Source organism: Vanacampus margaritifer, chromosome 16 (assembly GCF_051991255.1).
Source record: "Vanacampus margaritifer isolate UIUO_Vmar chromosome 16, RoL_Vmar_1.0, whole genome shotgun sequence".
Lineage (NCBI taxonomy): Eukaryota > Metazoa > Chordata > Actinopteri > Syngnathiformes > Syngnathidae > Vanacampus > Vanacampus margaritifer.
Genome location: NC_135447.1, coordinates 19,363,509 through 19,378,915, shown reverse-complemented (window position 1 = coordinate 19,378,915; position 15,407 = coordinate 19,363,509). Strand labels below are relative to the sequence as shown.

At 38.9% G+C, this 15,407-nt stretch overlaps 1 protein-coding gene and 1 long non-coding RNA gene across 4 annotated transcripts in view; one reads left to right on the top strand and one right to left on the bottom strand.

Annotated features, from left to right (window-relative positions):
• The window catches only part of acer3 (alkaline ceramidase 3), a 63,102-nt gene that overhangs the window by 9,515 nt on the left and 38,180 nt on the right, over positions 1 to 15,407 (bottom strand). For 2 of the 3 annotated variants that reach the window (XM_077547504.1, XM_077547503.1), the window contains exons 2-8: positions 14,204 to 14,314; positions 13,967 to 14,019; positions 9,560 to 9,612; positions 2,211 to 2,292; positions 2,105 to 2,140; positions 1,117 to 1,175; positions 929 to 1,030 (exon numbers count right to left, since the gene is read on the bottom strand). In XM_077547504.1, the coding sequence (XP_077403630.1) occupies positions 929 to 1,030; positions 1,117 to 1,175; positions 2,105 to 2,140; positions 2,211 to 2,292; positions 9,560 to 9,612; positions 13,967 to 14,019; positions 14,204 to 14,314 (496 nt within the window). Of the gene's footprint in view, positions 1 to 928; positions 1,031 to 1,116; positions 1,176 to 2,104; positions 2,141 to 2,210; positions 2,293 to 5,158; positions 6,000 to 9,559; positions 9,613 to 13,966; positions 14,020 to 14,203; positions 14,315 to 15,407 lie in introns of those variants that run through there. The other variant, XR_013288690.1, reaches the window with a different exon arrangement.
• LOC144036682 (uncharacterized) lies at positions 2,095 to 13,342 on the top strand. Its single transcript, XR_013288701.1, has 3 exons — positions 2,095 to 2,130; positions 12,759 to 12,872; positions 13,020 to 13,342. It is a non-coding gene; the product is annotated as an uncharacterized LOC144036682 (long non-coding RNA).

The window sequence follows — 15,407 nt, the reverse complement described above, 5'->3', positions numbered from 1 at the left end:
AACCAGATTTTCTTAAAACTAGGGGTTTCTACCTTCCAACATTAAAATTGCTGTAATTTTTTAACATTTGAGGTGCGTCCATGTATTATATATCATCATGCTCAAATAAAATTCTAAGACATGCTACGAGGCTCAAGTCACCCTCTCGTGTATATTCTGATGCATTTCATTGGCTAAGAAACCAATAATTGGTCAAAACAAAAGATCGTATCCGCTCTCCCGGCTTTAAAGGTAGAAGAGCGCAAGAGCACTCCTGGCTCTAGTGGTAGAAACTAGGTAATGCGTTCCCGGACTTAATGAGTTAAGCAAGAGAATATCACATATATCACATACCACAAATAAACTTTGGCTGATGCCTTAGAAGATGAATTGTACTGTAAGATTAATGTGATCTTCAAAGTTGAGGCTAAATTAATCTGTTTAGAGGTCAAACTTTCTAAACTTTAAAGGGTTCAAATCTCGGATGATGTGATTGAAATTGACTTTCCACTGATATTTTAACAATTCCTGAAAAATTCAGGTTCATATCTGTTTCCTAAGGTACTGGTTGCTATAGACATTTCAAAGATGCAAGTACCAACACTTTAAACCCGTTTTTCTCAAATCTCGGGATTTCAACCTGCCAACATTAAAATTGCTGTAACTTTTTGAGGTACGTACATGTGTAATTTTAATTATATATTTTATATATATATATATATATTATAATTTTAAAAGGAATTAAGGGCAGAATTCATATATATGAATAACTCACTCTTTGACGCAAGGACCCTTTTGCATTGAATTTCCCTTTATTTCAATCGGAAACGTTACCTCAATTTAAGAACGTTTCAACTTACAAACGAGGTCACGGAAGCAAATAAGTTCGTAAGTTGAGGTACCACTGTAATTGAGTGAGTGACAATGCATTGCTCCTCCATTTACTTACCTTAATGAGTCACAGAAGATATTGTCAATGTTCCACAGAAGAAAGCCTAACAAGAATACACCTAAGGAGGTGTAACACAAAGGTCGTAACCATGGATAAACCCTAAACATTAGACAAAAGTAACAAAGGAAGTAAAGTTGTTACTTTTTGATGAATATTAATGTGATCGGCAAGCTTGGGAAACTTACCATGTAACAATGAAGACAGATCGTATAACGAGACAAGCAACTAAAGCACCATACATGACCTGAAAAAGAGATTTTGAAAAGCTTGTGGTGGTTAAATGTACTGTATTTGTAATGTGTATTCATTTTTAATTACTTGGCAGTCCGTATTACACCACGCCTCAAACTAATGACTGAACCATTTAAAATCAAAATATTAACGACAGCAAAGTTAGTATTTTTCAAAATGCTTTTTACTGATGATGAGTAGTACTTTAGGCACACTCTACAGTGTGCAACACATGAACGAACCCAACTGGAATGGACCATTGTGAAAAATTTGATTGATTGCTAACGAACCACAAAAGCATGGTGTGATTGTCAAGGAAGAAGCAAATTGCCAGATAGATGAAGTGGGTGAGAATAAAGTACACAGTAATGGTACCTATCGTGATACAAACTTAAGTGTAAAAAATGATAATGGAATTACAGTATCAAGTTATTTAAATGTGAAAGTAAATATTTCCTGTTGAGAGGCCGAAAGATCAGATTTATTTCCATTAAAATATTGCATTTTCATGTAAACATATGTCCACTTTTTTTCTTTTTAATGAAATAAATTTAACAAATAACATAAATATTGTCCCTTAGCACAGCTAAATTGATTTAAAAAAAATTAAATGTTTTTTTGAGACTTATTGTGTAGATCTCAAAACTCAGCACTCTAGGGTTAAAATAAAGGAAGGAAATGCAAATACAGTACATAGCTGATATTGTAAATATTTAATACAGTATATTTAAGAGGGCTTTTTGCTTTTTTTTTTATTAAGAAAGAAGACAGTCAGAAAACTAAACAAAAATCTGTTTTTGAAAGCTCTCGTTAGCAAGCAGGACATTGGACCAAGTCTTATGTAGCAAACCCAATATTTACTTAAGCTACATAAAGCCGAAGGCACAATGAGCCCTAAAAGCAAACAGCAAGCAAGATCACAGAGCAGAAACACAAACTTACCTGGTGAAACACTGGTTCTTTCCACTGTAAGTAGACCTGTAACACAATATCTTATCAGAGTACGAAAAATGTTATGGGGAATGTACATCAAGTAATGAATACTCACCGCAGTTACTGTGATGCTGAAGATTAATAATAATGCTACAGGAAACCAACTTATGCTGTTTCCGTGTTTGAAGCACTCATATCTGGAAAAAACATAAAAATAAAGTCATGTTCACCTCGACGCATGCTGACATAACACATCCATTCATAATCGTTAGATGCAGTCCACAATAAGATAAACGTGCATTCTTCGAAAGGGTTAATAAAATGCATGCAATTGCAATCTATTCAACAATTCAACATAGAATGATTAGATTGGTGGAATTGTGGCTTAAGTCTAAGGCCGTGTCTGAATGTAAACGCTTAACACATAACTTGTGCTGAATGATTAATTGCATTTGCGATTGAATCACGGTTTGAGAAAATGGGATTACGTAATCGTGAAAGGCTCCGATTTAAATTCCCATTGAAACGTAGCGGAAGGAGAGAAACAGGGAGGGGGAGCAGGAACGTCAACGCAGTGTTTCTCACAGATTTTAAATCTACTTGGGTGGGTGGACTCGGGTAGGTGGACTCCAATGGGGGGAGGGTGGTGCGTTCTCAGTCCTGCTTGGGTGGTGGCCATTAACTGGGGTGGCCCGCCCAAGTATTAACATGGTGTGGGAAACACTGCAACGCTGTAACTAAAGCCTGGCGTCATAAGTGCACGTAAATTTGGTGAGGTTTTTTTTGTCTGAGACGTGTCTAACATGATTAATCTGTTTGATATTGGTTTTAAAACAACTCTTCACCGTTGTGAGTTATGACTTTTCGGCTGCCGTAGTGTCGCGTGTTTTGTTAACTGAGTGTAGATACAAGTGTGCGGCAGCGGCTGATAAATTTGAGTTGTCCTATATTTTGAGGGTAAATAAGTCTGTATGTGGCCATTTGTTGTGTCGTCCGATTTCATGAATGAAAATTAGGACGGACGAAATGATTATTGCTCATCATTACTCACCGTCATTTAGGAACCGCCGCCACCAGCCTCTTTTAATGTGCATGTGTTGTAGCGTTGGTGAACTAATCAGGCCAAGCGACGAACTAACAACAACTCTTTAATGACAACCATGCCAGAACACAACAGCTCCAAATGCGCTAAGCTTACCAAAACAAAAGTCTGTGTTGCGTTCACGGACCATCCAGACCATGGGAAACTACGCAAATCGCGACCCACCCACAACCATTGCTACAGAATGCTAGTGGTTTTTTAAATCAAATCGGAAAATGTTACGTTATATAAGCAGGTATAATTTTACTTTGCCTACACTTAAGTATGTGTGAGTTTACTGACTGGAGATCGCAAAGTTATTTTTTTAAAATGTATATAAAACATTTTCATTGATAAATACAGTGTTTATAAAGTGCAGTGTTTAAATGTTTCATGCAACATGAAAAGTTGGATATGTTGAAGTGGTAAATTGTAACTATTACTGTAATTGTAGTCGAAAAAACTGTGATATAATGGCTTCATTTGCCTTTATCTTAAAATCCTGTAATCTATAGTAGATCTGATATTGTTTATTATAATTAACTTTTTGTTGGGTAAAAAATTCATTGAAAAGGACCTTGAAAAAAAAAAAATCGCATATGTCGCAATCAAAAAAAAAAATCGCAATTTGATTATTTTCCATAATCGTTCAGCCCTACCCCTAACCCCTTACTAGAGCTGGGTTTAAAATAAATAAATAATCAATATCAAATCGATTTTCCTTTTTAAGGGTGATATTGATTCATAAAACCATGAATCGATTATTATAATATCAGACATAACAGATAAAAATTTAAAAGCCAAATTTGGTTGTATCTTACTATTTTCTTGAAATTTACTGTTTACGTGGATTTAAAATTATTTTCTTACATTTATGAAAGACCTGACTTATTGCAGTTTAAGACAATTCAGAATTTTTTTAATTTATATTTAGAGTTATTGAAATAGAATTGTGAAAACATTTTCATTTCATCCATGCTGATGTCAATGTTTGTGTAACACTTAAGTGATGATAACACATTATTTTCATTAATAAACAAATCTTTTAACCAGTTACTGCCGCCACAAAATTTTATTGGGAATTTAATGTATGCGGAGTTTTTTTTCCCCCATGTCCTCGTTATTTAAAAATAATTGATGTTACAAAATTAATCAATATTGGATTGAACTGAAGTGAAATCAAATCAAATCGGGAAAAATCTAAATCGAATCGAACTCTTGTGTGAACTCTTTTTTTTCCTCGTCACATATCACATGACCACTGTACATGTCATGAGTCTGCACCGGCGAATAAATCTCTGACTATTTATTGCTAATAATGTTTTAAAACTATTTTGTTGTCCTCGTCATACATATTTTCTACTAAAACGAATTAATTATTTCCGTAGTATATAGCTAAAGTATTAATGTAGCCGCAAGGGAGAATAGGGACTTTGAATGATGGAACTATGACAGGAAAAGGTCGAAAACTGGTTGACATGATGCAGAGGAGGAAGGTGGACATACTGTGTGTTCGGGAGACCAGGTGGAAAGGGAGCAAAGCTAGAGGTTTAGGAGCAGGGTTCAAGTTATTCTATCATGGTGTAGATAGAAAAAGAAATGGAGTAGGAGGAGTTTGTTAGGAACGTCCTGGAGGTAAAAAGAGTGTCAGATAGAGTGATGAGCCTGAAGCTAGGAATCAAAGGTGTGATTATCAATGTTCTTAGCGGGTATGCGCCACAGGTAGGATGTGAGCTGGAGGAGAAGGAGAACTTTTGGTTGGACCTTGATGAAATGATGCAGAGCATCCCTAGAAGTGAGAGAGTAGTCATTGGTGAAGGCTTCAATGGACATGTTGGTGCAGGAAACAGAGGTGATGGGCAAGTTTGGTATGCAGGAGAGGAACGCAGAAAGACAGATGGTGGTTGACTTTGCAAAATAAAATGGAAATAGCTGTCGTGAATACTTTCTTCTAGAAGAGGCAGGAATATAGTGTGACCTACAAGAGTGGAGGTAGGAGTACACAGGTAGACTACATCTTGTGTAGACGGTGTACTGAAGGAGATCAGCGACGGCAAAGTAGTGGTAGGTGAGAGTGTAGTCAGACAGCATAGATGGTAGTGTGTAGGATGACTCTGGCAGTGAGGAAGACAAAAAAAAAAGGAAGAGTGTTGTATAAATTTTCAGGAAGGATTCTGGATGGTCAGGAGGTGCTTCCAGATGACTGGTCAACTACAGCAAATGTGATTAGGGACACAGGTAGGACAGTCCTCAGTGTGTCATCTGGAAGGAAATGAGATAAGGAGGTTGGTGATGGAATGAGGAGGTGCATGAGTGGATCCAGAGAAAGAGATTAGCTAAGAAGAAGTGGGACACTGAGAGAGGACTGAAGAAAGTAGACAAGAGTCCAGGGAAATGCGGCGTAAGGTGAAAGTAGAAATGGCAAAGGCCAAACAAAGGCCTAATGACTTGTATGCTAGTTAGACAGTACGGAGAGAGAGACTGATCTATACAGGTTGGCAAGACAAAGAGACAGAGATGGGAAGGACGTGCAGCAGGTTAGGGTAATAAAGCATAGGGATGGAAGTGTGTTGACAGATGCCAGTAGTGTGAAAGGAAGATGGAAAGAGTACTTTGAAGAGTTGAAGAAAATGAGAGAACGAAGAATAGAAGAGGTGATTGTTGTGGACCAGGAAGTAGCAAAGATTAGTAAGGATGAAGTGAGAAGGGCATTGAAGAGGATGAAGAGTGGAAAGGCACTTGGTCCTGATGATATATACCTGTGGAGGTATGGAAGTCTCTAGAAGAGGTAGCAGTAGAATTTCTGGCTGGGTTGTATGAGGACTGTAAGACAGTGGTGAGGTGTGCTGTAAGGTAGTGCTGGGCAATATGGAAAAATTATTCTATCACGATATAGGCCATTTTATATCATGACAACGATATGCCACGATATATTTTCAGTTATTTAAAAAAAAAAATTCTACAACACACTATGACTGTTACGTTTTCTCATTTTATGTTTAAGTGACATTAAACAGATTTATATCAAATGAGCAATGCATCCAGTAGTAGTGCTGCTATATAAAATTATGAAATGCAAACAGAAAAGGCACAGTGACATGTTTTTCACAAATTGTATTCATCTAAATAAGAGGGATACAAAAAAATTTGGGGACAGAAATTAATTAAAAATAAAGAAAAAATGATGAGCTCTAATGTGCAATGTATTTTTTAAAACATTTATTGTGTAGATTTCAAAAGTCAAAATCAAAACTCAATACTGCATTGTGAAAACAAGTAACATTTAGTGATGTTAAATGTATTCACACTCGCTTATCAACATTAATAAAAGTTTAGTCCTCCTCCGGATGACGTACATAACGCCAAAGCAATCCCATCACTTCCTGTTTACCGAAGTGTGTATGTAGCATGAATTTGCTAAGTGTGTAGCATTAGTTTCTCTCTCCAGATACTCATTAAATGCCTGCTATTTTACTGTTCAAAGTTGGATATGCTCCACTTCAACGCAGTCCCAATGAGACTTTTCTGAAAAGTGTAATCGATGATCCAAGCACATTAATGCCACGTCCATGATAACATTAGCAAAGACAGCTTCTTTGTCTAGCGCTTGTTAATCACTCCTCGTAATCGCTTCGTGAGAATGTCGGTACTTGCAACTTTTATACGCCGTCATGGAGGCTACCATCACTCACTGTAGGAGCGAAAGCGCAACGTGTTTATGTGCAATATTAGGCAGCCGGAGCTCGTTGCTATGCTAGTAGAACCGATCTCGTCTCGACTTGAATACCCGCTTGTAGGTAAGCATCCCAGCGAAGCTTTTAGGGCTGCCTCCGCCATTCAATTTTTGGAAAAACTTAAAAATCCTTGTTTTAATGAGACTAAAAAGGCACATGCCATGTAGACACGCAAACTGCTATGCGAAACTGATTATTTCAGTATATGTATATAGCCGAAAGGAGCGGAGTACACAGCATTCTTTGAGGTGGCTTTTTTTATTTATTTATTTATTTTTTTAATTTAGTAATTACAAGTTTGTTGTTTTAGTTACGTTTTTCAAAGTAATAGGATTCGTTATTTGCATTTAACCACCTTGTTTTCTATTAATATTCATTGACTTTAAGTGTTTCAAAAATGGAAGGATGGATTGATGATAGTTGGCATCGTAAGCTTGTATTGTATGACGACTACGTATTATGATTCACTGTTATGTGTTGTTCAGGCTGCCACCTCGGGACAGCTATGTGAATTAAGCACACAAATGAATGCTTTTGTCCGTCGAACAAGCGTTCTGTCACTAATTTTGTTTGCTGTAAGTGACAAATGCCGATAGACACGATCGGAAAAAAATTACACGATAAAAAAATTGTTATCGTCTTCATATAATATCCTCATATCGCCCAGCACTAGCTATAGATGTGACGGAGGAGTTCAAAGTGGAGGTGGGACTACATCAGGGATCGGCTCTGAGCCGCTTCTTGTTCACATTGGTAATGGACAGGATGACAGACGAGGTTAGACAGGAATGTCCATGGACTATGATGTTTACAGATGACATTGTGATCTGTAGTGAGAGCAGGGAATAGGTGGAGGAGAAGCTAGAGGCGTGGAGGTTTGCCCTGGCGACGAGTGGAATGAAGGTTAGCCGTAGCAAGACGGAGTATCTGTGTGTGAATGGGAGGGACCCAAGTGGAAGAGTGAGGTTACAGCAGAGGTGGGCATCGAGGGCCGCAGTCCTGCAGGTTTTGCGTGTTGCCCTTCTCCAACACAGCTGATATATGATCAGCTCATCAGCAAGCTCTGCATAAGCCTGATAACGATCTTGTTGATTGGAATCAGCTTGTGTTGGAAGTGAGAAACCTACAAAACCTGCAGGACTCCGGCCCTCGAGGACCGAGATTGCCCACCTCTGGGTTACAGGGAGAAGAGACCAAGAAGGTGGAGGAGTTAGAGTCAACAGTCCAGAGCAATAGAGAGTGTGGAAAAGAAGTGCAGAAGCGTGTGCAGGCAGGCTGGAACAGGTTGAGTAAAGTGTCAGGTTTGATGTGTGATAGAAGAGTTTCAGCTAAAATGAAAGGAAAGGTTAATAAAACTGTGGTGAAACCAGCGATGTTGTTTGTTCTGGAGACAGTGCCATTGAGGAAAACACAGGAGGCAGAGCTGGAGGTGGCAGAGATGAAGATGCTGAGGTTCTCTTTGGGAGTAATCAAGATGGATAGAATCAGGAATGAGTACATCAGAGGGACAGCAAATGTTAGAGGCTTTGGAGATAAAGTCAGAGAGGCCAAACTGAGATGGTTTGGACATGTCCAGAGGAAAGATACTCAGTAAATTGGCAGAAGGATGCTGAGTTACCAAATGCCAGGCAGGAGGACTAGAGGAAGACCAAAGAGGAGGTTTATGGATGTAGAGGACATGAAGGTAGTGGTGTGAGAGCAGAGGATGCAGAGGACAGGGTTAGATGGAGGCAACTGATTTGCTGTGGCGACCCCTGAAGGGAAAAGTCGAAAGGAAAAGAAGAAGTATATAGTTAAAGTATCGTTCTTTCGCATACGCTGTCGCTCGTGCCATTTTTTTCCCCACAATGCAATTGTGGTCTATATCAACTGGTTGAGTGAGCTTCGATGTTCACTACTTCTCTGCATTGTGGATAATTTTTAGTGCACTACATTTTTGCTCCCTGGACATTCGGACACCACTACAAAATCTGCCGTGAGCCCTGAGTAGTGCCCCCTATATAGGGTGTGGTGTGCACATTCGGACACAGCCAAAGTTACTTCTTGTCCATCTGCCCCAGTATGTACTTGATGTTGAACACAGTTTGGGCAGCATGGCTGTTGATTGGTTGGCACATCTGCTTCACATTTCTGAGGTTTTGGGTTATTTTTGTGTTCTCATTGCTGTGTACTATGGTACACCAGCTTCCTCCCAGATACTAAAATCATGCATGTTAGTTAACTTTAAATTTTACGTCGGTGCGAATGGAAGGTTGAATAGTTATTTGTAGTAGCCCTCTGATTGAATGGCGGCCAGTACAGAGTGTACTCCACCTCTCGCCCAAAAGTCAGCTGGTTGTTCACAATTTTAATGAGGACAAGCGGTATAGAAAATGCATGGATGAATGCTTATTTCGAAGTGCCTCTTGTATGAGCCACACCAACTCCAGAAGTGGACTGGCAGACCCCTGACTCAGTTGGACCCAAATGGACCCCACATTGACAAACAACCATTCACACCTACAGACCATTTCTAATATCCACAACGCCTGACATGCATGCTTTTGTTTGGTTTAATATACCGATATTGAGGGCCTTTGACTTAGTGTTTAGTGTCTACTGTATTCAGCATCTTTCAAAGCTTGGAATCCAAACGTCGTAGTCACTTACAGACAGTAGACAAAGACACACGTGCTGTAAATCATTGGCAACTCATCCAGCAGCTGCAAATGACAACAAAGCATACAAAATATTGTGTCATCAATATGAATGCATTAGACAACAATGCATCTTCATTCACGGACAGTTTTTAAATCCTACACAAGTGCTTCTATTAACTAATTTGCTCCCTAAAACGTTTAAAACCTTTCTATTTTAAATATTGCCATGGTCCCCAAAACTTATTCATACATTTTTTAAATGTTTTTTTATGCTAGAGCATACAGAAGGCTTTGATGCAGCCTGTGACCTGAAAAGGACGGTTAAAGCAATAGTAGTTTACGGAAAACGGCCAGCAAATCAACCAGGGCCATGTTGCAAAAAAGCTCTTTTCCCCAGTGTTTTCAACAGATTTGTAAATAATGATGAAACTTATATTCTAATGCTAATTGCTGCAAAACAAAAACATATGAATATACTTTTTCTTCCTGATGACAGAAGAGACTCTAATCTTTCTTTTGGTAGGTTCCATGTTTTTATAGCAAAAAGAACAAAATATTCTGTGGCCTTGCAAAATCTGTCAAAATCCACTAATACAGCAGGGAATGAAGGGGATTGTTTCAGTGAAAATGGCTGGGAATGAATTTAATGAACACCGACAAACACTGTACATGTGGTCCTCGGTTTGTAACACATTTCAAGATAATGAATAGCGCACAACAAACGAGCTTGCAGTACTTGCTTCTTATTTGACTTTTTTTTTGTTGGCCTAGAATTGATTTTCATTGAATTATCTGCGGTAATTATGGCCCTGTGAAACGGTTCACAAAATACACAGTTTGGTTCATATCTTGGTTTTGTGGTCACAGTTGGCCCAGTTCGGACCACTCTTGGAAATCATACACCCTTATAACTGCTGGGTCAAAAGGTGACTTGGAATTGACCCAAGTAGTGGGTCGGTGCAATTTTTGACCAAAATTGGGTTATTTTTGACCCAGCAGTTTTAGGTAGTTACATTTCAAGTAAAAAAATAATGACCCTCAGTAACCAAGCTTATTTATTCTTTGGTGGTCTAGTGCTGTGGTTCTCAACTCCGGCAATCGAGTACCCCTATCCAGCCTGTTTTCCATGTCTCCTTCAGCCAACACAGCTGACGATCGTTATCAGGCTTTATGCAGAGCTTGCTGATTAGCTTTATTGTTTGAAACACCTGTGTTGGCAGTTGGAGAAATGGAAAACAGACTGGATAGGGAAAAAGGGGTAAAACTATTATATCTATTGTGCATACTGTATTTTTATTATTTTGGTCACTGTGCCTTGCTTGCAACCAGGAAATGGGCGTGTGCATCGAAGCTGCTCAGTGATGTTTCTTCTTCGGTAGTTGCTTCAGGTGTTTCCAACGCACTACTGTTGATGTATCGCCTCTATAGTGGTGCAACGCTGCAACTGCAGTTAAAATATGTTGCTGCCAATGACTTGTGTTGAGCGACTGCGCTGCAGCTGTGTTTAGCGCTATCAGTCACTCAGGCTGGAGGTGGCCACCTCGGAATTTTCAACACACAAGCACAGGAAAAACCCTGGCTGTGTCCGAATTTCCACCCTTAGCCTGCAACCCCTTATTCACAATAGTCCCGCATATATAGTTGCCTAATATGTAATGCCCTCATTCTGTTTGTTGATTTGGACAGCCGGCTCACTTCTTTCTCCTCATCACATATCACGTGACCACCGTGGCATGATGCACCATCAAACAAATCTATATAAATAAATCAGCGACTATTTATTGTTGTTTTAAAACTGTGTTTTATTTACATTGTCGTACATATTATCAACTAAAATTAATTTAATATTTTTTTAGTATATTGTTTAAGGTATCACTTTTATTCTTGCGCTGTTGCTTGCGCAATAATTTTGGTCTATATCAACCAGGGGTGTGGACTCGAGTAATGTGACTTGGACACGAATCAGACTCGAGTCATGAATTTGACGACTTTAGACTCGACTTGACAAAATGTTAAAAGACTTGCAACTCGACTTGGACTTTAACAACAATGACTTGTGACTTCACTTGGACTTGAGCCCTTTGACTTAAAAAGACTTGCTTCTTCCACCAAAACAAAAAGATTAAAATGTATGTTAACGATTACGTTCCGTCTCGGTGTGTGCGCGTGCGTATAATACATTGACACCAATGCAACCCACCCTTGGTGGGATTTTAATTTGGGATTTAATTGTATGATACGGTACAAATCTCCGGCGTTTGTGGCAAGCAGCTAGCGGTTAGCATTAGCATTGGGTGCCTGGCTGGCAACAGTTTGACAGCTGTTGCTTGGCTTGGTTGCTTTTCTTTATTTTGTTTTCAATATTCAATATTGTGGACCTATGTTACTTTGTAATCCACTCTCCATGTTTAAACAAGGGAATGTGCTTTAAAATTGCACTTAGATATATTTTTCATTATTTAAAAAAAAAAAATAGAACTTTGCGTCCAATTTTTTTGCTGATCGGAAAAACAATCCAATCCGTGACTTTTGTGATCCGTTGCACCACTAATTGTTTGGGTACAAAAACTATGAAGTGGTCAACAACAAATGAATTGCAGTGTGTCCAAGATTAAATCACTGAGGGAGAGGCAACAATTTCAAACTTCGTTCAAGATCTGAAGTTGCACAAAGATCGGTAAGTAAGATAATGTCAGTTTATCAGCTAATTACCCTTGCTAGCTGTGTCGTTAATGAGACTGTAAACTCACTGGTAACACATTGCAAACACGGTAATCTGTTGGACCACTTCGGGTTCACTCCGTGACTCCTACTTTGATGGGCATCTGAAATAATATAATCTACGATGTTCTTAAAATGACTTGAAAAGACTTGAAACTCAAAGTTTAGGACTTGTGAATCGACTTGAGACTTGTCAGTCTTGACTCAGGACTTGATTCGCGACTTGATGGCAAAGACTTCAGGCTTACTTGCAAAACAATGACTTACTCCCACCTCTGATATCAACCAGTTCATCAATATTCACTACTTTTCAAAATGCATTGTGGGTAATTTTGAGTGCACTACATTTTTGCTCCCTGGGCATTTGGACACACCTACAAAATGTCGTGAGCCCTGAGTAGGGCACTATATAGGGCAGTGTTTCTCAACCCTGGACCTTGGGGCACACTATCCAACCTGTTTTTCATGTCCCCCTATTCCTAACGCAGGTGATTCCAATGACAGCTCATCAGCAAGCTCTGGAGAAGCCTGATAACGATCCTTACCTACGTTGGAATCTGGAGACATGGAAAACAGGCTGGATAGTGTACCCTGAGGACCAGGTTTGAGAAACACAGATATAGGAAGCAGGGTGCACACTCTATCACAGCCCTGGTATTATTCCTAGAAGCAGCAGATCTTTGTAGACACCAGTAAACACTTGGTTAGATCTTTGTCCATCCATTTTCTTGGCTGCTTTTCCTCACTAGGGTCGCGGGGGTGCTGGAGCCTATCCCAGCTGGCTTCGGGCAGTAGGCGGGGTACACCCTGAACTGGTTGCCAGCCAATCGCAGGGCACACAGAGACGAACAACCACACTCACATTCACACCTAGGGACAATTTGGAGAGTTCAATTAACCTGCCATGCATGTTTTTTTTTGGAATGTGGGAGGAAACCGGAGTACCCGGTGAAAACCCACGCAAGCACGGGGAGAACATGCAAACTCCACCCAGGAAGGCCGAAGCCCGGACTCGATCTCACGTCCTCTGCACTGGGAGGCGGACGTGCTAACCAGTCAGCCACCGTGCTGCCCGTTAGATCTTTGTAAGTAGTCAATTTAATGTTTTAAGTTTTGTAAGTGGCTCCTCGTTTAATTTATGAGGCAATATATTGTCTGTGTGTTTACCGCCTGTGGCCGCCGTATCAGATTAATTACATTTACGGTAAAATACATGTCGCTTATGTAGTGTCTTATTAGTCCAGTAGAGAGATTCATTGTTACATTTGTTGAACAGACATCTGTTAAGTCTTTGTGAAGAAAAAAAGGACTCAACATGAATCGCTGCACAAAGCTGAGAATGTGTTGTGAGGGCATAATAACCTTCATCACAAAACACTGATAAGACAAAAATGTAGTTAAACAGTCCAAAGTATTAGTTAATTTTCAACGTTTAAAATGTTTTTATTTTATTTTATTATTTTCATTTTTTATTTTTAAGTTTAAGTTATTGTTTGTAACAAGGACAAAATGCAGATGTTACAATAAAAACATATTTTCTTTATCAAATGAGTCATTGTAAAAAAAGAAAGAAAAAGATTGTTAAATAAATTGAATTGAATCGAATCGGGCTTGAGGGAATCATTACCCTACTAGTCATTACTTCTATATAACTACAGTAAACAGTTTGACTTGATTTCACTGTCATTCATCATACCTGCATCTCATAAAGGAGTGTCATGTGGAAGCACCAGGAACCAACACCAACAGCTGGGTGACAGAAAATAAATCAAAACAATATGTTACTCTAGTCTTTATAAAATGTTAGGCTGACTTCAGCGAGTTTTTACTGTTATGAGATTGACTGCAACACTGAAGGCTGTTCTAATAAAGTACTGGTGAGTCAGGGCAAAGGAAATCAATTCCATTAATATATGACCTGTGAAAGACTGACCTGCAAGTCCTAGGAAAGAGAATATGTAGCAGAACTCAAGGCCGTCACGAAACGTCTGGATGGCCCCACAAATAGGAGGAAGAATCATAATCAGGTTGCTGACAGTGTTCCCTGTACAAGCAAGCAAAAAATACATAATGAGACAAGCACCGTACCTCTGTTTTTGTGCAGCCTGAAGATAAGTTGTGGGTGGATCGATCCAAATAACGCTAATGTCGATACCAAGTGAGTATCGATATCTGATCGATACTGGCACTATAATATCAGTCTAGTAGTTTAGTTTCAGTTTGATTATTTTATGCACTGCTGTGGTCTGGTCAAACAGATAACAGGCATGTCACACCATGGCAGACTTGCTCCCGCTCTCCCTCCTCCCCTTCTGTGTTTCGATCGTGTACCGTCACGTGACTTAGCATCTCATCTTTGTAGTAGATTTCCTGAACACATACAACATTGTACATGAAAGACTGGGGGGAACAAAAGTTTTGTTTGTTTACGAGTAACACTTGTTCATTGCATTACTTCCGGCAGTGCCATTTCAGTGTGCGTTACTGAGTCAGTACTATAGTGGTGAGAAATATCACCTATATTCGTCGTTCACTGTGTGTTATAAATGTTTGTAGCTCATGTAACTTCGCCGTGTTTAATTGGCTCCTTTAAGTTTCCTGCGGTGCTCAATTGCCTCGTTAATGTCGCTGAGCTTTGGTGCTAAAAATAGAACGGCACCGATTACAGCCCTCGCAGACGCTAATTGTAGCTTTTATGCATAATACATTATATTTTGTAATGCGTCTTTTTTCGTTTCCTTTTGGATTTTATGCATCCTAATTTCTGTATATCGTTTCTGTTTCGGACCACGCACGCACACACACACACAGGTCCATATTGATTCTTCTAAATTACTGCGAATTTGTAGTATTTGTAGTTTTTGAACAGTATATGATAAATTATTTGTATAAATTTGTTTTCCTATGATCACTTTGTGCACTTTCTTTAAGAAACTAAAAAATATATATATTTTGTTATGGTTGTAATGTTTCTGGGGGAAAAACACATTGATAAAGTATGTTCTCAGTCAGCGTAATTCTTCTAAATTAATGAAAATTTGTAGTATTTGTAGTTTCTGAACAGTATATGATAAATAATTTGTTTAAATTAGTTTTCCTATGATCACTTTGTGCACTTTCTTTAAGAAACTAAAAAT